Genomic DNA, 23,986 nt, shown 5'->3' on the forward strand with positions numbered 1-23,986 from the left:
ATGGGCAAACTTGGGCCCTCCAGGTGTTTTGGACTTCAACTCCCACAATTCCTAGCATGGGCAAACTTGGGCCCTCCAGGTGTTTTGGACTTCAATTCCCACAATTCCTAGCATGGGCAAACTTAGGCCTTCAAAGTGTTTTGGCCTTCCACAATTCCTAACATGGGCAAACTTGGGCCCTCCAGGTGTTTTGGACATCAACTCCCACAATTCCTAGCATGGGTAAACTTGGGTCTTCAGGGTGTTTTGGACTTCAACTCCCACAATTCGGTAGAGAAGGCTAAAGCCCTTGTAAAATTTCAGCTCCCACGGTGCCAGAGCACTTAATGTAGGGCCAGAGTGCCTTCATTCCGCAGCTTCCTCAGCAGGGAATCCATCACTGCGCCTTCTCTTCGTGGGAACCAGGAAACAGTACGTATTCCTGCGCCTCATCACTCCACGCCAGTCATGCACTCATTCAATGAGAAAGCGCGCTTGCGGTTTGGTCTGGAGGAGCTGAGGAATGCTGTCCCTTACGACGCGCCGTCCCGCGCGGCGACGTCACCACAGCGCAGGCGCACGGCGCTACAGTCATGGCGGCCCCCATCGTGCGGCTCCCTTTGCCTCGCTTCTGCCAAGGCTTCTGCTTTTCCCGTCGGGTCGCGGAGCTGCGGGGCCACTCCACGGAGGCGGCCGCCGTTCTGAAGGAGAGGCCGGCTTTGAGCGGCGAGGCTCCCTCCGGTATGAGGGGAGATTTAACCCTAAGAGTTACACAGAGGCCTATCAAATTGAGAGGTCGTAAAGGATTAAAATAATTAGGCTGGTTTTTAGACGCTTCAGTGTCTGCATCAGGTCTGGGGAAACTTGGGCCCTCTCTCTGGGTGTTTTGGACTTCAACTCCCATCATTCCGAACAGCCTCAGGCCCCTTCCTTTCCCCCCTCAGCCGCTTAGCGGCTAAGGAGGAAAAGGAAGGGGCCTAAGGATGTTCGGAATGATGGGAGTTGAAGTCCAAAACACCCGGAGAGAGGGCCCAAGTTTGCTCATGCCTGGTCTACTTTCATGTTTGCTACCTCACGTGCCCCCCCTCCCAACTCTGATGGTTTTATGTTGCAGTATGCGATTCAATTTAGTGATGGTGATAATTTGTATTTACATCATTGCCTTTTCTAGCTCACGAGAGACTCAGGCCCCTTCCACACTGCCCTATAACCCAGAACGGTTCTGGCCCAACTTTCCTGTCTGAACGCATCTTCCCTTGTGAACCTGTTAAGACATTAAGATTGTCCAGGGAGGCCCTGCTCTCAATCCCGCCTGCGTCACAAACACGTTTGGTGGGGACGAGAGACAGGGCCTTCTCAGTGGTGGCCCCTCAGCTATGGAACACCCTTCCTGGGGACATTAGAAAGGCCCCCTCCCTCTTAACATTTTGGAAAAGAGTCAATATTTGGTTGTTTGAGCGAGCATTTGAAAATGCAAGGTAAAAGACATAGGAATTGGAATGGCTGGACAATGAGATGGGACAATGTTTTTTTATTAAGAGACACAAATAATCTATGTTTTAACATTCTTGTTATGGTTTTATATTATGTGTTAATGTTTTAAAATGTTTTATGGTGTTTTTGGGCCGCAAATCTTTGCCATTGTAAACCGTCCTGAGTCGCCTGAGGACTAAGAAGGACGGTATACGAATTCAGTAAATAAGTAAATAAATATCAAGGCAGAATAACCCACTTTTTTGTGTGTGTCAGGAGCAACTTGAGAAACTTCAGGCCGGTTCTGGTGTAAGAGAATTGGCCGTCTGCAAGGACAATGCCCACAGGACGTCCAGATGTTTTGATGTTTTACTGTCCTTGTGGGAGGCTTCTCTCATGTCCCCGCATGGGGAGTTGGAGCTGACAGGGAGCTCATCTGCACTTTCCCCAGATTCGAATCTCTGACCTGTCGGTCTTCAGTCGTTCAGGCACAAAGGTTTAACCCATTGTATCACCAGGGGCTGGTATAAACAACTATATCTGCTTTGAACTGGAATATCTGTGTCCACACTGCCATATATACCAGTTGAAAGCAGATAATGAGGGATTTTATTCAGCTGTGTGGAAGGGAGTTGGATTATAGCAGTCTACTCTTCCATATAATCGAGCTCCAAGCAGATAATCTGGATTATATATGGCAGTGTAGGGCTCTTCTGGACAGGCCCTATACCCCAGGATCTGATCCCAAGTTTTTTCCTTTAAACTGGATTATATGAGTCTGTACTGCCAGATAATCTGGGATTAACAGAAAACCTGAGATCAGATACTGGGATAAGGAGCCTGTATGGAAGGAACTGTAGATGGGGCCTCAGACTAGCTATTGAGGGTCATGATGACTTTAAAAAGGAAATTATGTGGGCTTGTATAGTTATTTTGGGTTCTAAATCCAAGTCAGTAGCCTCGGATTTGATTTGACAAGGTAATTTCTCCTTTCTTCGGGCCCTTCCATACAACCATATAACCCTAAATATCAAGGCAGAAAATCCCACAATACCTGCTTTGAACTGGGTTAGCCAAGTCCACACTGTCTTATATTCCAGTTCAATGCAGAAAATGTGGGATTTTATTCAAATGTGTGGAAAGGACCTTTGATGTTTTTAGTTTGGAATATGTGACAGAGTGGGATTTTTATTGAAATTAGTAATTACTGTTGCGGATAAACTGTGCAGGATGACATTTTGGTTGTTGTTTTTTTTAAAAAAAAATCAGCGCCCAAAAATACATTAAAATATATTATTTTTAATCGCAGATCTGTGATTGCAGTATGCAAGATGGTATGTTTATAGTACAGACAGTCCCCAAGTGATGAGAAAAAAATGACTTGTTTTGGAATCAAGGATTGGTGATAAAGCTTCAGTGGGGACCCCCTTTTCCCATGATAAACCCTACAGGGGTGAATTTCCAATCCAAGGGGTAGATTTCTCTCACTTCGTGTTGTCTCAGCCCTGTTTGTAACTATGAGTCATTTGTAAATCGGATGTTCATAACTTCGTGATTACCTGTATTAATCTGTAACAGGGAGCTAAGTGCATAGGGTTTCTTTTCTGCCTCGGGAAACCCTATCCACTTCCTAAGCTCCATGTATTGCAAGAAGGTGAGAAGGGGACAAAACTCAAATCAAAAGTAATCGGCATTTCCCTTTGGGTTTGAAAGAAAAAATGTATTTGTTTAAAGGTTAAAAAGGGTATGTTAGAGTGGTGAATTTCTAGTTGTTCTTCAGGTTTCCAGGAAATTCATTTCATTCTTTTTTGGGACATTAAAAACAATTAAAACACTTAAAAATTACAGTTGATATGCTGTTGTCAGTTTAGAAAACGCTTCTCATATAACCGAGTTTTCCAAAGTCTTTGTTTTCCTGCCTTCTAGATGCTGAAATTGGCACCAGAAAGAAGACGTTCAGTGAAGTCCTAGCAGAAAGAAAAGAACAAGCCCACCGGACAGTCTTAATTAACTGTCCTTCTAAAATCAGTGAGAAAAAACTTCTTAAATACTTGTCATCTCATGGAAATATTAAGAATCACTTTTTCTATGAAACTCATGTAAGTATTTGAAGCATTAGTTACTAAAATCTAACCCACCATTATGTGTAAATAACACAAATTAAAAATATAATGATCTTTGGCTTTATCATGCTATTCTAGCAATATGGTTGGGTATTTTTTCCTTTTTTTAATTTCACGTTTTGCTGAGAAGTGTTTAATTAAAACTAGATATACGTAGCTGTTTACCTGTCATAGCTGTTAAGTCTACTATCCTTAAAAAACCCATTTATTTAAATAGATGAATCAGTAAACTGTGAAGTTGTCTTGTTATTATGATAGCTAAAGCTACTCTGATGCAAAATATTTTATTGTTATGGCATTTAAACTGAAGCATATACTGTATGAAATATAATAATAAATCTCAGCCTGATGCCTTAAACATGACATATAATCCTTCCACTTTCTCAGTATAAAACCAATCCATTTTTGTTGTCCGTGTATATTAGCAAAATTCCATTAGCAGATATGCCTTAACTCATTCTTTTCACTGAAAAGTACAGTGTCTAGTTTACACGTGGCTTTGTAGACTTTTAGTTTTACTTTGTTCCTGTAGAAACCATAGAGGTGAGCAATATTACTTGACCAAAGAGAAGAAGTGTATACAGTCTACCTTTTCCGTGCAGTATCCATTTGATGAGTTCGATAAATTAACCCTCCTGTTGCCATTGGACTACATATCCCAGTAACCATAATCGGCATAGCCAGTGGTTAGGAATGCATGTTGTTGTAACCCAACAGCATCCAGGGGATTGATATTTCATGGAATTATTGTGGATGGTGAGTTCATGTTGTAGGAAAGAAGATTCAGACTAAAGTTGTTTTTAGATTATGGTGAAATTTTCTCCTTTAATTTTCAAAGGTAATTTTATTTGCTTTATCTTACCTAGATAAATATGCCATTGTGTAAGGAAGCTGTTATTTAGGATAATTTTGCATTGCCTTTCAATCTTTTAAAAGATTTCCAAGGCAGATTTCATAGGTGATATATTTTTTATGCATAGAGTGGATTGGATTCTAGTTTCAAAATATTAAGTTTTTCTGTATGTCTGTTCTATGTGCAACTGGGTCTAAATTCATCACTTTAGCTACTTTGGATGTATGCCACCAGCTGGTTTTGTCTTAGAAAATGAGTTAATTTAGGTATTCAAGTAATGAACACACCAAGACAACCTGCAAAGATTGGAGCTAGTTTAATGTAAGGTATAATTTTGAACCAGGGATATTTGGGGGGGAAACCCTATTCAGCCATGAAATTCACTAGATTATACCTGTTTCTTAGCCTCTCCTGTATTAGCAGAATTATTGTGAATCTGTATTATGGATGCTTCTTTGTCCTTTTTCAAAACAAATGTGATTGTGGCGATTACTAGCTCTTTCTGCATATCGTAGCTATTTTCTTTTTAAAAACCTATTATCTCACTTATTTTGAGATATAACCTGTTATCAGTGCCATCTATTTTATTCCTTCTCTGTATTGTTTCAGGGTATATATGCAGTCATAGAATTTTCTGAGTTGGAGAGTATAGCTTCATTGCAGGATGCCACTGGTATGCCCCAGTTTGAGGATGACTGCCCTATTCCATTTAAATCTAGAATTTTTACCTTAACATTGAAAAATCCACCAAGCCAAGCTTCCGAATCAATTCACCTCCATAAACAGACCACCATTCCAGCTGGAGAGCTGGTGAATAAACTTTGTGATGCTGACAGTGTAAGTGCATGTTTAATTTTTTTCATAATCCCTATGTACGAATTGAACACTCCTTTTTTTCTGAACTAGGAGCTGAGTAACTGTAAGATTCCCAAAATTTGCTGGAAGCTTCTGTTTGGAACTTTGCATCTGAAGAATTGGGAAGAAAAGCTTTACTTCCCAGAAGCCTAGGCGATCCTCACCATAGAGAGCATATTCATGTCTTATGCTTTAATGACTTTAATACAAAACATTTGGGAATTGCGGGATTCACATCAAACGAATTTTTTAACAGAACATTTTGTTCTTGCTATTATTTACTGATATTTTCATTTTCATTTGTTACATTTTCCCTCACTTTTCTTCTTAAAAAGCTATCAAAGTGATTAACACTTTACCATTCAAAACAAGATAAAAGTAGAGTGAGCAACAAAATCATGATAATCATCCCCTTGCATTTCTAGCACTGTAGATCTAAAAACATAGGAGGCACTTCAGTGATTCCCAAACTTTTGTCCTCCAGTTGTTTTGGATTTCATCTTCCAGAAATTCCAACCAGCTGTTAGGAATCGTGGGAGCTGAAGTCCAAAATACTTGGAGGACCAAAGATTGGGAACCACTGCTTTAGCTGGTGCAGAACTCCTCAGTTTATAGGCTAATAGGGTTGATACATTTGCATCATCTGCATTGGTTGCCTACTCACCTCCATAGAATCATAGAATCCCAATAGATTTTTTTTAAAGACAGTATGTGGAAGCAACATTGTCTAGAAGTGATCTGTATTTTTTTTAAATCAAATCAATCAGTATCCAGGGTATTTCGAGCAAACAGGGAGGATATGTCTTTCAGCCAGCTTATATAAGGTCTTTTAAGGATGGGTTTTGTAACTGAGGATGCTGAAAAACAGCTTCTTATATTAGATGCTCATCATTTAAAACTACTCCCCCCCCCTTTTCTCTTTTTTTATCCAGGTGAGTGCCCAGTTGCAAATGCTTATGGAGAAATACCAGTTGACAGAAGAAAACACTAAACTCCGATTTTTGGCCTGTTCTTTAATTCAAGACATTGCTGGGGCTTATTTTCCAGATTGCAATGTGAAGCCTTTTGGCTCATCTGTGAACACCTTCGGTAAACTGGGATGTGACTTAGACATGTTTCTGGACTTGGATGATACTGGGAAGAATAGCACTAGAAGGGTAAAGTTTTTCTCTTAATGGCATCTTCTGCTAGGCTGTGTTTTTATCCATGCTATAATAATGCATATATTGAAGATGGAATGGGAATCCAAGCCTCTGAATTCTAACGAGGTTTGTTGCATGGTTAGATTATGGGAAGACCCAGGTTCAAAACCACATTGAGTCTTGTTGCTAGCCTACCTTATGTCACTGTGGTTGAGACAAAGTGGAAAAGAAAAGATGTATGTATATAAACATTATACTGGTAAATAGATTTAATTTTAAAAATAACTATTTCTGAGAAAGTAGTCTCGTGATGTAAATACTCTGTCAGCATATTTGGTCAAGAGATCTGCATTAAGGCTCAGTGATAACCTGCTGGTGAAAGTCTGGGTTTTCCCAACTGTGAAGAGGAAATGGCTTCTGTCATACAACCTCTGTTTACTTGACTAACCAGACTGCATTGGTCAACACAGACCTGAAATTGCATCACGGAAGGAAATGTTCTTATGTTGGGCTCTTTTGTGCTTCATCCTGCAGCATTTGTTTAATTACCGTGAGAAGATAGAAATGTCAATCACAATACCACAATTTGCGTACATTGCCTTTTAAGAGAAGATTGTCTGATTCTTTAGAGAAAACATACATAATTTTGTAGCCACCTGGATAATAGTTGCTTAATTCACTTATCCCTTTGTGGACATTGGATTTAACCCTTTATGTGCTTGCATACCCGTTATTCACAGCAACATCATGGCAGTTCAGGCTGATGTCTTGGTTCCATGAATAAAAGTAAATCCAACACTTTCTTTTCTCCTTCCTCTAGGACACTTGACATTTTCATATATGATGTAGTCCATGTATTTGTAATATGGACAGCTCTTGACTTTCATTGGGGTTGGGGGCACAGTCTGCTTGATTACTTGCTTCCAGGTGCCCAAAGTTCTCTGTGTCTTTTCTCTCCCCCCCCCCCCCCCAGGTTTCTCTGTTGCTGTACAATATCATTTTAGAAGCCTTATATGCATTTGTGGATTGCTTTCAGTCTCACAAAAGCTTGCAGCCCCTATTTAAAATGGTGTAGGCAGCAGCAAATAATCAGATTCACAAATGTGAAGCCTGCAGAGGTGGACAGCCAATGTATTGTATCAGCAGCAGCCACCTTTAGGTCTAAGCCCAAACTTATAGGTTTTGTAACACTATTCATCCCCTTACAGATTTGAGAGCTGTCTGTCCATGGGACGGGGGTGTATAGTACACATCTAGAGTGAATGTAGAGATCTCTGAAAGATCATACTTTTTTAAAAGATTGGTTGTAGGAACCTGAAACAGAGAGATATACTCCCTGAATTTTCCAAGCTTAGCCTTGTACCCTCAAATGACTCACAGTTGGCATTTTCTTGCTAAGAAGAAGGATATTCTTCATTGTATCAGGCAACTATGCTCAATATATAATCCTTCCTTGAGAAAGTACTAGGATACTACACAGATCCCTCATGTCTAAAATTACAACAGTAATTATGTAACTACCACAGGCAAGGGGAAATTTGTTAGTACAATCTAGAAATTTGCTACTAGAATGTGTAAGCTACTATTCCATCATCTTCAGCTTTCAGGCTGAAGGATGGAAGTTGTAGTCCAAATGATCTGGAGAATGTCAGGTTTGGGAAGGTTGAACTATTACAAATGGAAGGTTTATGACTCATAAATACACTGCATTTAGAAGTTCAGTAAAGAGTTATAGAATTTAGCAAGAGACTTAAAAGTATGTTGATTTATTTATTCACCACATTTACCCCCACTCAAAGGGGACTCAAGGCGGCCTTACAACTAGCAGCAATTTGATGCCAGTACACACATATGTCCATAAAATAAACAATTACAATTAAAACTAAACAGTCAACACATCGGTTATTAAAATATCAATTAAAATCATGCCATCCAAATCATAATCCAGTTACATTTGTCAGTCACATTAATTCGTGGTCACTTATAGCACTTCTCCAATTATTGGTCCAAATCTTGGTCCCAAACCCATGTCTTAAGTTTTTTCCTGAATATCAGTAGAGAGGGGGCTGATCTGATTTCATTTGGGAGGAAGTTAAATTATAGTGTAAGCTAATTCTAATAAAAATGACCATGAACTGCTTTAATTATTGGTAAGTAACTCTTTCAACTTGACCTACTGCACAGGGTACAGAGAGGAATAGTGATTTGAACACAAGGTAATTGGAGGAAAAATAGGTTATAAATTTAACATATAAAATACATTTTGAGCCCAGATTTGCCTGGATTGAAAAGGCAATATTAAATAAATAAATAAATAATCCGTGCCCTCATCCAACATTGAATTGGGGTTAGGGTTTGTCTTACTCTTAAATTAGTGACTTACGTCTGTCTCTTTTGTGTTAGAAAACAGGTCCTTTCAATATTGAGTATCAAATGAAGAGAGTCCCTTCTCAGCGAGTAGCAACACAGAGGATCCTGTCTGTGATTGGTGAATTTATTGATAACTTTGGTCCTGGGTGTGTTAGCGTGCAAAAAATACTCAATGCTCGCTGCCCGTTGGTGAAATTTTCCCATCAGCCATCAGGATTTCAGTGTGACTTAACAGCTAACAATCGGTAAGCTTTTAGGGGTTTAAAAAATCATGTTTAGGTCCTTTTTCCTTTTACAAGAAACTCAGCCCTCTGAGATTAGTAAGGCTGAAAGATGATAACCAGGGGGGTTGTCCAGTTTAAATTTCACAGCTGATTTAGAGATTAGACCAAAATCTTCCTAGCCCAGTACTGTTCCTCTGCTCTACTCCCTTCCACTTCACATCTTCCTGGTTATGGTGGGATTGGATAAGCATATCCAGAGCAGCAGTACACATGGAGTATACATTGTTTTCCTGCACTCACCCCATCATCATCATAGATGTTAGAATCTTTAATCTGTAGTTACTCCAATATGGATTTGGTTTTGTACAGTTGCAACGAGAGCGACAGGTTTCACGAAACCCTCTTATAGTGCCGAGGCTTATTAAATATGGTTTTCTTTGGGCGAGCAGATGGTGACTACTGAATGGCATATGTTTTTTATCAGAAACTAAAGCTGATGTGATCTATTCAATGCAACTTTCTGAATCAGCACCCCAAATAAACAAACCAAATCTAAAGTTGACCCAAAACTGATTCATAACCCCTTTGGTACTAAAGTTGGAGAGTTCTCCCTGGTCAAAAAAAGTTGGGAATCACTGCTCTAGAACCATTATTTTGTATGATCTCTTCCGTCTTCTGCTTTTCTACAAAGTGTTAAACTTGCTTTTTAGTCCTTTGGCTTTTAATTTTAAAGAAAAAACCAAGAATCCTGCAGGCCTAGTCTCTTTCCTACTAAGTCTCCAAAACAATAAGATTGTCCCTTTTCCAATCTTCCTTTTGCAAGTCTGTGGATCCAGTTTACATGAATCGAGGCAGACTTCATGTTGAAACATATAATCCAAGTGGATAATTGAGCAATGGAAGCAATCATTTACGGACAATGAACAATAATTTTCTGCTCAGCAGTATTTGAATGTGCTAACCCTCCTCAATTACGCCACTTTGATCTATTGTGTTAAAATAATCATAGCACACCCTTAATGAGTTATTTGCTGTTCATTTCATTTATATATACAGTTCAGCCAGAGCTGAAATATTAAGGGCTTTTGTTGGAGTGGGCAGTAGGGGGCGCACAGATCCTAAAAATTGCATCTGAATAAGGATGACCTGTGCAATGAATGCTTACATGGCTAAGGAGCATAAAAGGCTGGGACATGGCAGGTTGAGAGAAACACAGAATGGGAGTATTCCACATTGCAACCTTTTGTTGTGTTTCCAAAACATCAAAATATTTTGAGAAATGTATAGCTCTGTATTGGTTATGCATATGTGGAGTTTGTTTCCAAAAGGTATCAAATCCATCTGAACAAATTTTACATGAATCAGCAAAAACATGGTGAGGATTTGCATTCTTTTACTGTAAAATGCACTTTCCGAAGCCACGTACCAAAGTGATTTGATATCTTCATAATATTTTACTCCTAGCTAACAATATGCTGCCACCTTTAACCCATTTTTCAGTTTGTTGTGTTGTTGAAGGTTTTCATGGCTGGAATCACTGGGTTGCTGTGAGTTTTCTGGGCTGTATGGCCATGTTCCAGAAGTATTCTCTCCTAATGTTTCACTCACATCTATGGCAGGCATCCTCAGAAGTTTACCAGTATTTAAAACTCTAAAATCAGGACAGTAAATAAAGAATAACACTCAAAATGGGAATGCCAGACAAGAAACAATCAAGGCCAGCTAACCAGCTCCCAACAAAGAATTCCTCTAGACAGGAAGCAGCCAAGCTATGAAGCCATAAGGCTATTCAATGCTAATCAAGGTGATAAATTGCAACATTCACGCTTGCCTCAAACAGACTTCTTTCTCCCACCTTAGAGATTCCACAGATATAGAAACCCACTTGCCTAGTCTCCAACAAACCCCACATCCTCTGAGGATGCCTGCCATAGATGTGGGTGAAATGTCAGGAGAGAATGCTTCTGGAACATGGCCACACAGCCTGGAAAACTCACACAACCCATTTTTCAATTTTTTGGGATTTGATACCTTTTGGAAACAAACTCCATAATTATGAATATTTCTTTAAAATAGAGAGCAATATGTTGCAAGTTGCACCAACTTCCCCAGAACCAAGTCCTGAAATTGATTTATGAAACCAGCCTCATCCACAAAAAATGCCCTTTGCTGCCTTGTTCCTCATTATTTTGACTTGAAGGGGGCAGCTGTAGGCGTGAGAGCATGACTCTCTTTTTGTGCTTTTTCCTTGTTTGGCTTCTAGCAAGATTCCTAACAAGTGGGCCTTGTTTTTGTGGTAGGCCTGCCTGACCCTAAAGTCTTTTCACATAAGCTTGTTGCGAACAATTCATAGAAGATATAATGTCTCTGTCAGATTAAAAATGCTGTCTGGATATATGAAAGTGAGTTTATATGAGAGACAATTTGAGAGTGAGTGGGTTTGTGTGGGTGTGGTTATCTGAACCATGAGAAGTTGCTTTTTAAAGATACTAGTAATTTCCATGCTTACATAAAATGAATCTGTAACTCTTTTTGAATTGTCTGTCTCTTATTTAGAGGCAAGATTTTAATATGTTCAGATGGCGACCTTACAGATTATTGTAAAGTGTTCTGGTGTCTATTTTATTGTAGGGTGTTATAGTCAATCTCCTGTACCTTGGACTTTCTTCTACTCTAACAGACCTTCTTCTACTCTAACAGAATTGCCATGAGAAGCACAGAACTTCTCTATATCTATGGCAGCCTTGACCCACGTGTCAGAGCCCTCGTGTTTGGAGTGCGGTGCTGGGCACGGACTCATGGAATCACAAGTAGCATACCTGGCCCATGGATTACCAATTTTGCTCTGACGACAATGGTTTTGTTTTTTCTGCAAAAAAGACAGCCTCCTATTGTTCCAACCTTAGATCAACTAAAGGGGCTAGCTGGTAAGAGAGACCTGGATTAATTTGTGTGCGTGGACTAGTGGGTGTTCAGAGCTTATCCTACTTTATGTTAAATGTTTGGCTACTTGTCTATGGTTTTTTAAACAATATTTTTATTGTTTCAACTTTACAATATCTTGCTTACACTTAGTTTCCATTGGTGCTTATATATATACACACTTCATTTCCATGTAACATTGGTTTTATCTGCAACTTTTTTATATATACACGCTTCTCTTTTAAAAAAGGAAAAATAGAGAGGGAAAAAGTGGGAAAGATAGGTGACCTCCGGTCTATCCCAATCTACTCACAAAGAAAGCTAATATCGTATTAGCTTTCTAGACCTCTCTTTATTAACTCTTTTCTCATATTATAACAATATCAATAAAAAACTTTAATTCTCTTCTTCATGCAAAAGAGAATAAAAGGTTTCCAGTCTTTTAAAAAAGCATTCAATGTCCCTTCTTTTAGTAGGCATGTTAATTTGTCCATTTCAGCCAAGTCCATCATTTTTATTATCCATTCCTCTGTTGTTAGTATTGTACTCTTCCATTGCTGTGCATAAAGTAGTCTGGCTGCTGTGGTCATATTTTGCCAGAGTCTATCCTGGTTATTTTTAGACCAAGTAGAAAAGTCTCCAGTTTTAGCTGGATGCTTTCCCCTAAAATTTTCCTGGATCATTGTGTGTATTTGAATCGAATATTTCTCGGAATGTTTACATGTCCATCACATATGATATTTATTATTATTTATTTCATGCATTTCTACCTCGCCCTTCTCTCCCCAAAGAAGGACTCCACTTGTTATTTACATTTCCCACACATTTTGGAGCTCCTTTTATATATCATAGAGAGCTTTTTTTAAATGGTCCCCTGGTGGCGCAGCGGGTTAAACTGCTGAGCTGCTGAACTTGCTGACTGAAAGGTTGGTGGTTCAAATCCGGGGAGCGGGATGATCTCCCACTGTTAGGCCCAGCTTCTGCCAACCTAGCAATTTGAAAACATGCAAATGTGAGTAGATCAATAGGTACCACTTCTGCGGGAAGGAAACGGCACTCCATGCAGTCATGCCAGCCACATGACCTTGGAGGTGTGTATGGAAAACACCGGCTCTTTGGCTTAGAAATGGAGATGAACACCACCACCCCAGAATCAGACAATACTAGACTTAATGTCACGGGAAACCTTTACCTTTACGTTTTAGAGAACTTTTCAGGTGTCATATACCACCGGTACATCATTTTATAGAAATTATCTTTCAAGTTACAACGTAACGTGAATTCTAACCCTTTATTCCACATTTTCTCCCATTGTTCCAACATTATATTGTGCCCTGTATTTTGTGCCCACTTTATCATGCATTCTTTAACTTGCTCATCTGCCATTTCCCATTTTAATAACATTTCATACATTTTAGCAATTAAATGTTCATCATTCATACATAATTGTAATTCAAATTTCGATTTGCTTATTTCAAAACCAACTGACTGCTTGTCTTGTCTGAATCTCTACATTAACTGTAAATAAAAAAACCACTGGAAGCAAAACCCTATGCAGTTAATTGTTTTCTTGCTTTAATTCTATATTCTCCATGTACTTGTCTTTGGTTTGAGTATATCGGGGGTCCTCATGGAAGCTTTCCTTGCTTCAGTTGTCCATTTGAAATATTGGGATAACAATGCTATCTGCTGTTATCAAGGGCATGTGAAACTTGGTTTTTGAAATCATCTTAACCTTGGTGAGACTTGGTGAGAGTCTGTTCTAAAGGATCCCTCTCCCAAGGCCTGTGCAATGTCTTGCATCAAGTACAATAAAAACAGAGACAGCAGGACCTTTCTTTTCTTGTTTCTATATACCACTGCCTTGATTTCTTTTTAAGCACATACTCAGCTAGTAGAAAAGCCATAGCAATCATTATAAAACATATCCAAAGCTGTTGCTGTGTGACAGTCAGTTCTTTTTGAATAATGGTGACCCTATCATTTTTTTACAAGAATTGTTCAATAGGGGTTTGCCATGAAATATAAAAGCTCAAGCAGATATCATTGCCATTTCATTGTGTCCCTATTTTCTAATTTCGAATGGTTTCTACATTATTGTTATTTTCTTAATTTATTTTTTGGATTATAACTTGCTTCTATATCATCTGAATCAACTTTACAAGAAACAGTGATACAGATAATTTCATTACTTGGCACTTTTACAATTCTATTGTGTTTATATACATGTCAATTCAGTGGTTCAAATCAACATTGTTTTGTTTTTTTACATGCAGAAGACAAGCACATAGTTGAAGGTTATGACTGTACTTTTGTTAGTAACTTGAACAAAATCAAGCCCACAGAAAACACAGAAACATTGGGTAAGAAGGCCTATTGTAAACATTTTCTCCTGAAGGCATGTAAGTTTCTGCCTCCTAACACTGTTATCTTCTTGTCTTTCAGATGTGCTACTGGGTGATTTCTTTGAATATTTTGGAAATTTTGCTTTCAATAAGCATTCGCTAAATATCCGAAAGGTAAAAATACTAAATTGTTTTTTCCTTCATTATTTCTTATTATTATTCATTTCTATAGCACCATCACATGGTGCTCTCCACCTAAAACATCATGTACAAACAACAAAAGTCTCATGCTTACAATCTAATTAAGGCATGATATAAAAGGAAAACGGGAATGGCTGTGTAGGAGGGGATTAAGCCCAGTAGATACTGCCTCTTCTTCTTTCTCTCCATTAAGTCTTTCTTACCAGCTATTTTCAAAGCTCTTTCTTGGATATATTTGGCATATGTAACTGCCTGCTTTGGGCAAGAACCTTCTATTGCTATTCCTATTATTTGATGAAATGTTGTTTCAGTTGGAGTGGCATCTAATAAATTAAATTGGTGGTTTGCTGAGTGCATTTGGGTGCATTGTGTCACTTGTAAGTACTTGTGAAAGGATAGTCTTTTAATCCTGCTTGCTTTGTCGATTGTTGATTGGCAACTGCTGACAGTCTCCTTTAGTTAGCAGTTCTTAACCCATAGTCAAGAGATCCATGGCTTCAGAGGATCTGTAAAACACTCAAAAATCATTTATGTTAGGTCTTGTTCCTTACAACTGTTTTTAGGGTTACTTTTCTGGGGAAGGGGTCCATAGCCTTGATCAGATTTTTAAATGGATCTGTGCTCCTCCTTAAGTTAAAAATTGCTGCTCTTGGGCCAAAGCTTCCAAAGCTTTCTGTTTCCTTGCTTTCTGTTTCTAGAGCCCTAGGTCAGGAGGTCTAAGATAAATTGGCTATTAAAACAGAGGTGGGCAATTTTTATTACATCCCAGCTCCCATAATCCCTCATTGCTAGCTGTGTTTCCTCGAGTTGATGAGAGTTGCTACCCAGCAACATCTGAGGCTCTTCAGTTGATCATCTGAGACAGAAGGTGAATACTTTTGTCAGTTGACATGGGTAAAAACTGAGCCAACGCCTACCTTGCCATGCACTGTATTTCTTCAATTCTAAAACACACCTTTTTCTTAAATAAAGATCTCTGAAAATGGGGTTCATCTTAGAATCACAGGTGTATCTTATGTATTTTTGTTGGTGGTTGGACTGAAATTAAGGTGCGTCTTACAATCAGTGGTGTCTTACAATTGAAATTCAGTATGTTTGTTTTTGGAAATTGTTGCCTTACTTTTCCTTCACTACTTGTAAGTTCTGCCCTTTGCAGCCAGGTCATTCCCTAGACCTGTTCCCTCCACTATCCTCAACAATCAGTCTGGCTTGCAGCCCACCATAGATGCATCACAATCTCAGGGATTTCTGTTGAATGTTGGCATAAGTAAAATGTTGTAGGAATTACAACCCCCAGGATCATCAGTTGAAAGTGGTATGCACCCCTTTCTCCCTAAGTCAGTTTCCCAAGCTCTGTGGTAGACCTTCCACATCTGTGTCTTCCTGTGCTGGTTAACTATGTATAGCCCATGTGTTCAATGATTCTATCATTTCTCCCTTTGAAATTTGCAGGGCAAGGAGCAAAACAAGCCAGAAGCGTCTGCCCTCCATATACAGAATCCCTTTGAACAGAGCCTTAACATCAGCAAGAATGTAAATGCCACACAGCTCGAAAGGTTTGTTAGCTTGGCCAGAGAGAGTGCCTGGCTTCTCCAACAGGAAGGGAAAGGTCCTTCCTCCAGCCATTCTCAGCCTTGGGGACTGGCAGCTCTTCTTCGAACCTCAGGACTCAGTCATGCTGGGAAAAGTACAAAAAGAAAGAGGGGACCAGCCAGCGAAAGAATTAAAAGCTTGCTGGATTCTTTAAAGATCAATGCCAACAGTGGGAAAAGAACCTTTGGCACTCGGGTGTGGTAGCAGCTGCAAGATCTGTTTGAGACTTACTGAGCTGGATGGTTGGCTCAGCATCTCCAAAGTAGCCTCATTTGTACATGGGCTGAACTGGCAAATTAGTGTGGCCTGGGAGATTTTGACCAGGGGGCAGAGATGGTATTAATCTCACTTTGTCGTTTTTTGAAAATTGTTCTCATCCTTTGGATGGGAGACATCCAGATTCCCTACTAAATCCATTTCTATTTTATACTGGTAAGAAAGAATGAACGCTGGACCTAAGAAAGGATCATCCACACATATTCTAATAAACGAAAAGGAATACAAATTGCACTGTAGCGTTCTTTGGGGCAATCTTATATTGACTGGTACAGCAAATTATTAATCAGTTACTTGTCTCAATTTTTGAACCTGTTTCCCACAAACATCAAGGATGCTACAGATTATAGCAAAACAGATTGTGTGTGGTGCTATGATCATTGGACACTGAATAAGAAGCTATTTCTCTGGTCTGGAACAAGAGCGAATTTTGCAAAATGACATTCTCATTGGTTCCTTCATATTTAAGATTTTTGTAAACAAACAAACAAAAAAGACAAAAAAACATTGCCCACTAATTACATTGGAATTATAAAAGATTTGGGAAAATTCAGTGAATTGCTGACACTGTCTGAAATTTATATTTTTGTTTTTATGTGCCTTCATGATGTTTCCGACTTATGACAACCCTATCACAGAGTTTTCTTGGCAAGATGTGTTACAAAGGGGATTTGCACTGCCTTCCTCCGAAGCTGAGTATGACTTGCCCTAGTGACTTGCACTGGATTTATATGGCTGAACCTGGTCTTGCATATCAAATCATGTCACCTTTACCTCATAGGAAGTATTTTCTTGTTGAGGTAATTCAGGGGGTTGTTTTTTGCGAGTTCCTGATGTACAACATACAGAGCTCTTGCCAATGTTGTGGGCTGAGGCAAAACCACGTGCACACGTCCTCAACTCTGTCTGTTCAAAAATGTCATCTTTTTTTGTCTCAGGCTTTACCATATATTTTTACGTGTGACTGCTGCACTTATAAACAGTTTGTCAAGGCCAGGCTTCCTCTGGGCTTTTTGAAGTACATCACTTGTTCTACTTTCCTTCACGTCGGAGACCTGTCACTTTTTCTTTTGTCATCAGAGCAGGTAGCTGTGACAAGGCGACTGAGCAAGCAGTCATTTTTACTCGCCTGAAATAAATGGATGGTGACTTGGTCTTCCAAACTCCAGTGGGCAGGTTGTCTAATAAATGATGGAAATCCTTAATATGAAATAACGTGCAAAATAGATTTCAGACCCTCTTCTAAGCCTTGTGTCTTGTTTTCCGTAGAATATTTGAATATGCCTGTATTTAATGCTGCAGCACTAAGCCAAAGTACATGATATGTTTGGTATGTCAAGCAAACCATATTGACTTTCAACCTAGTGGTGACATATGTGGGCATAACAGCACTTGGCTCCCACATATGTTCTTTCCAAGGCTCCTACTCCAATGTGAGGATAATGGTTGAGAAATGCTGGTTTGACACTACATGCACTGACCAGCTATGGATGTGTACCCAGGCTTATTTCAACTTATAGGATAGTTAATGGCCTGGGAGATAGACCTGTGTCCCAGCTCTTCTATTGTTGTGCACCTGAGGATACAGTTGAGCAAAAGACGGTCCCAATGTTTCCCACAGCTATGGCAACTCTCCCAGCACAAGGTAGAATCTCACCAAGTGTGTTCATATTTTCTTTTTCAGAGTAATCTTTCATCATTGTCCAAATCTTTACATTATTATGTAGGTGCTGTGGAGTAATTGTGTACTTCCTTGCTGTAGAGGGCAGCATATTGAAACTTTATGCAAAGCAGTCTTTCCTTGCCTGTTTCCTTTTAGAAGTTTTGGATTCTATTTCAAAGTTCTGACTAAGTTCAAGCATATTTCAGGGGATACAATTTACCCTTTTTAGAACAGTTTTTTTCCAGTTGAGTAGTCATAAAGTATGCCCTGTCAAAAGTTGCTGGAGGGTAGACTTCCTATTATTTTGTAAATGTATCTAATGCATACTTTCTTTGAAAAAAAGTTCAATCACTCTAAAATACTCATGCTTTTCACTGAAGGGAACATGCTAAAGTTCTGAATCATTTCAGGCTTCCTTCTTTTCTAACTCTTTTAATGGACTTTTTGAAATGGAGCAGTCCCAACTCAATACCATACTCTCAAAATCCCTGCACCATTTTAAAAAATATTATAAGGGCCTTGTTTGTGGTAATCCCTTTCCTGGTAATTGCTACAATGGAAGTTGTTGCCTTCAGAATGCAGTACATTAGTGGGTCTCAACCTTCCTTCATAACTGTAATTTTGCTACTGTTACGAATCGTAATGTAAATATCTGATATGCAGGAAGTATTTTCATTCACTGGAACAAATTTGGCACACATACTCGATACGCCCAAATTTAAATACTGGTGGGGTTGGGGGGATTTATTTAGTCATTTGGGAGTTGTAGTTGCCGGGATTTATAGTTAACCTACAGTCAAAGAGCATTCTGAACTCCACCAATGATGGAATTGAACCCAACTTGGCACACAGAACTCACATGACCAACAGAAGATACTGAAAGGGTTTGGTGGGCATTGACCTTGAGTTTTGGAGTTTTAGTCCACCTACCTCCAGATAGCACTGTGGACTCAAATGATGATGGATCTGGACCAAACTTGGCATGAATACTCAATATGCTCAAATTTGTATACTAGTGGGGTGGGGGGTTAATTTTGTCATTTGAGAGTTGTAGTTGCTGAGGCTTATAGGTCACCTACAATCAGAGCCCCTGGTGGCGCAGTGGGTTAAATCCCTGTGCGGCAGGACTGAAGACTGACAGGTTGCAGGTTCGAATCCGGGGAGAGGTGGATGAGCTCCCTCTATTAGCTCCAGCTCCTCATGCGGGGACATGAGAGAAGCCTCCCACAAGGATGATAAAACATCAAAAATCATCCAGGCGTCCTCTGGGCAACATCCTTGCAGACGGCCAATTCTCTCACAACAGGAGCGGTTGCTCCTGACACGACTAAAAAAAAAGAAAGAAAGAAAGAGCATTATGAACCCCACCAATGATATAATTGGGCCAAACTTCCTACACGGAACCCCCATGACCAACAGAAAATACTGTGTTTCCTGATGGTCTTTGGCGACACCTCTGACACCCCTTCGTGACCCCCCCAGGGGGTCCCAACCCTCAAGCTGAGAAATGTTGCAGTACAACGAGATAATTTCTAGGGAGTATCTCTCTGACTTTCCTAGTAACTCACGACTCATTTCAGATCCTGGAAATCTACAAGTTAAGATTGTCCCCATGCTCATGCATTACTCTACAAACCACAGTAAGCTTCACTGGAGTCTCCTGTTGCCCTACATTTTTGGAGCTCTTTGCCAGATTTTTGTTTTTACCATCCTGAAAGACTTACCATTTTCAAATTAGGCCACCTAATCAAACAATGAAAGTTGCTGCTCTGTCATTGCCTTTTTGCCCCTTTTTCAGACAATTATTAAATTAAATTGTTTCATTCCCAGGAGAAAGGTATTCTGGAATCTAACAACTGCTCTCCTCATGCCATAATTTTGATTTTTAAAATGCTCTCTTGAGCAGAAAGTTGGGATATGCATTTAATGGCTCTCAGTTTTCACTCTCTACCTTAGTCTGTAGCAACCCCCTAGTCACTCTAGTGTACTTTCTACACAAGATTTCTCATTCTTTGGCAGAAGTGACTTGTAAAATTGGGTCACCATCCTCACAGGGAGGAATGGATGAGTTGGCATTGCTGTGATATGGCTCAAGCATACCCTCTGCAAACCTGCTCTGTGGGGATGGAAAGCTTTAGAATGAATGCTTCCGCTGCATTCAACAATTGCAGTTTGCTTCAGGCTTTTTCTGGTGGTGTTTTGGCATCCTATTGTAGTTAAGAGAGACTCTAATGCACGTTGAATCACATTAAACATCTGTAAGTAAACTTAGTAAAGTAGGGGATTGCAGCATTAGGCTGTAGTTTTAACTTCAAAGAATGCCACCATAATCTTCTATTTTATGTTTGTTATGATCAAATAGTTTCCCTTTTATTGATGCCTCAATCTTATTTTTGGTTTATCATAGGGGATTACAGTTAGAGCCATATGTGGACTAATATCCACAATGTATATGTCAAACATTATCTTCATGTTCTTGATAAAACAAAAGCTCTATAAATTACGGAGATAAACATGCCTATTTAATAGAATAACATGTTCTATTTAATAGAATAACTATCACATCTTCATTGGCCTCTTTTTCTTCAGTTGAGAAAAAGTTCCAGCTTTGGTGTAGACTTTTTTCAGAACATTTGAGAATCTTTTCATTTGCATTTTAACAGTTTGGTCCGTATAATCCCTGAAGCTCAAGACTACTAACAGCTTCCAACGTAGCAAGATAACCTTTTAAAGACATCACATTATGTACATGATGCTGAAAACTTGCATTTGGTCACCTGAACAAATACTATGAGGCTTGAACAGGGGTATTGTGGTCTTGCCTGCATAGTAAAAAGGCATTTTTCAATCACATGTCCCTAATTCAGTGATTCTTAACCTGTGGGTCCCCAGATGTTTTGATCTTCAACTCCCAGACATCCTAACAACTGGTAAATTGGCTGGAGTTGTAGGTCAAAACACCTGGGGACCCACAGGTTGAGAACCACTGCTCCAGTTGGTCTCATCAGATTTTCTTGTGTTTTTTTCCTATTCTTATCACCCAAACTTTGCACTAAAAGTTTGCACTAGCTTCTTCAAATGTCCAGGAAACAATCAAAGTGCTAATTTCTATTTATTGGAAACAGTGTCCTACATACGTAGTGTTTGGCTCTTCTACAGATGCTAGAAATATTTCAGTCTATGCTTTCATAATAATAACAACAACAATAATAGTTTTATTTCTTGCTCTCCTGTACTCACAGCTCGAGGCAGGTTATAGCATTACTAAAGAATAAACACAATCATTTTAATGCACCATAAAATACAAATATTAAAACATTTCCACAAAACAAAAATTGGGCATACAGTGTTAAAATTCATCATTAAAACTGGGTAGGCCTTCATTTGTATCTTAAATTCCATCAGCTGACTTAGCTGTCGAAGCTCTACTGGCAGAATATTCCACAGTCATGGAGTGGCCGATGAAAAGGTCCTCTGAGTAGTGGTTGCCAGTGGATTCTGGCTAGTTGGAGTAACTTCCCCCAGAAGACCTAAGTGTGTGTGTGTGTGTGGGGGGGGGGGGGGGGTTGTATGGTTTAAGGGGATCCTGTAGGTAACATGGACCCAAACCTCGTATGTTGCCCAGAAACTAATAGGCAGCTAGTGGAGTTGCTTTAGGATTGATGTAATATGCTAATTCCTAGATGTTCCCATAACCAATCTGTCTGCCATATTTTGAACCAGCTGGAGTTTCTGAACTTGGTACAAAGGTAGCCCAATGTAGAGTGTGTTGCAGAAGTCCAGCCTTGAGGTTACCAGTGCATACACTACCATCTTCAGGTCCTCGAAATCTAGGAAGGAGCGCAGCTGGTGGATTAGCCAAAGTTGATAGTAAGCACTCCTGACCGTTGCATCTACCTGGGCTGACATTTGGAGAGATGGATCCAGGAGTACTCCCAAGCTGCAAACACAAGTCTTTCGGTGGGAGTGTAACCCCATTCAGGACTGGTTGATACACCTCCATCCCCAGATTAGGACCCTTGATGGCAAGCACCTCTGTTTTGCCTGAATTCAGTTTCAATTTTTTTTCCTCCAGCGCATTTCCTCCTCCAGGAATTCATTCAGAGGAGACACGTTAGCCTTAGTTGTAGCTGCTTTTCAAGGCATGGAGAAATATATTTAGGTGTCATCAGTGTACTGATAACATCCTACCCCATGTCTACAGATGGTCTTTCCCAACAGTTTCGTGTAAATATTAAAAAGCATTGGGAATAGAATGGCACCTTGTGGGATTTTGAGGAGCAACTACCCCCAAGTGTCACCATTTGGAACCTGCCTGAGAGGTACAACCAGAACCTCTGCAGCACAGTGATTCTGATATCCAGCCTTCCTGGGTGATCCAGAAGGATACCATGGTTGATGGTATTGAAAGCTGCTGAGAGGTGTAGAAGCACCAATGGGGACACATTTCCCCTGTCAGTGTTGAGATGAAGACCATCCATTAAAGTGACCATCGGAGTCTCAACTCCATATCCTGCTTTGAAGCTGGTTTGAAATAGAAGTGTGTGTCATCCAAGACTGCCTGAAGTTGGAGGGCAACTGTCCTCTCAATCACCTTGTACAAAAAATGGAAGTTAGACACTGCTCTGTAGTTATTAAGGTCCAGGCGATCCAGGGAGGGCTTTACCAGCAGTGGTCTAACTACTGCTTCTTTTTAAATTCATTTTATTGTTCCTCACATAATAGTTGAATCAATTCATACTTTCATCTGTGAGTAAGTAAGGCATTGGAATCTCCTCTGAGCATCTATTAATAGATTTAAGTCCCCCTTGAACAACCAAACATTCTAGGTCACTTTGAGCCTACTACACACTTTCTCTTGGGCTCTTCTTCATCACGAGGTTGTGAGGATATGAGTGTGAAGAAAGAAAGCCTTGCTCTCATTGAAGGAAAGGTGAGCTATAAAGATGACAAATGAAAGTTGGCATGGAATCTGTCTAATTTCATGGAATCTATATAGCAGTCACTAAAACGAAAAGTTTTGCCTCCCAACTTCTGAAAAAGTCTGCCTAGTTTGCTTGTCCTGGATGCTGTGTCATCCCAACACACTTGAGATTATAGTGTGCAACACTGCACTGCATTAAATAGATTTGAAAGCACTTTGGGAATTCCAGATTGTCAGATCTTTTATGGTGCTATTCCTCCAACTATTACGCAATCGCATATGACACATAGAGTGCACTTCATAATAAGTTACAGTGGGAGTGTGGATGACAGAGCTGTTGCTCTGCATTATCAGCAATGTTTTTGCAAGCAGCCAGTGTTGATAAGGTGATTGTCACTCTCAGTACGTTCTGCATTTAGTTTCCTTCTGATCTCAACTTCTACACTCCATGCATCCGGTGAAGTGGGATACTGAAGTTCATGGCTCGATAAATTTACTGGCCCTTAAGTTGTCCTAGGACTCTGATTTGTCACCAAATCGATCTTTCCTAGGATCATGCTGGTTTTGTTTAAATGGGCTACATCTTCCAAGATAGAAAAGCAGTGTCATGAGATTATGGGTGATGGTTTTTGTTTTTTTTTTTACTATTTTTATGGCGGGTGGGTGGATGTGTGTTGATTTAAAATGACACAGAAACATGTTATTCAAACATTGCCAGTTCTACAGAAAAAAAGAAGACGAAGAGCCTTTGATGTGTAGAGTTGATATGGCTTACATAAAGAGATTCCTACAACAAGGGCTAGTGGGACATTGGCATTTTACATGCTGGTTTTAAAATTGGAAGACCCATGGACTCACACCTATGATGTGGCATGAAGTGCATTAAACACAAGTTGCACAATCTCAGTCTGGTATACATAAATGATTTATTTAATTTAAACAACCTCCAAATGCCATTAAAAGATAGGATACTCTACCATCTTAATGTGCATTTTCCTTATATAATGGGGTGGATACACTGGACTCCAATTCTGGTTAGATAG

General features: G+C 39.6%; 1 protein-coding gene across 1 annotated transcript; it reads left to right on the forward strand.

The window, feature by feature from the left end:
- The first annotated feature begins 540 nt into the window (after nucleotides 1-540).
- On the forward strand, nucleotides 541-17,602 carry MTPAP (mitochondrial poly(A) polymerase). Its single transcript, XM_060782479.2, has 9 exons — nucleotides 541-720; nucleotides 3,379-3,551; nucleotides 5,038-5,265; nucleotides 6,216-6,440; nucleotides 8,829-9,040; nucleotides 11,720-11,946; nucleotides 14,218-14,304; nucleotides 14,387-14,460; nucleotides 15,940-17,602. The coding sequence occupies exons 1-9, from the start codon at nucleotides 573-575 to the stop codon at nucleotides 16,282-16,284; spliced, it is 1,719 nt and encodes a 572-aa protein (XP_060638462.2). The 5' UTR covers nucleotides 541-572; the 3' UTR covers nucleotides 16,285-17,602.
- Nucleotides 17,603-23,986: the final 6,384 nt, after the last annotated feature.

This window comes from Anolis sagrei, chromosome 6 (assembly GCF_037176765.1).
Source record: "Anolis sagrei isolate rAnoSag1 chromosome 6, rAnoSag1.mat, whole genome shotgun sequence".
Lineage (NCBI taxonomy): Eukaryota > Metazoa > Chordata > Lepidosauria > Squamata > Dactyloidae > Anolis > Anolis sagrei.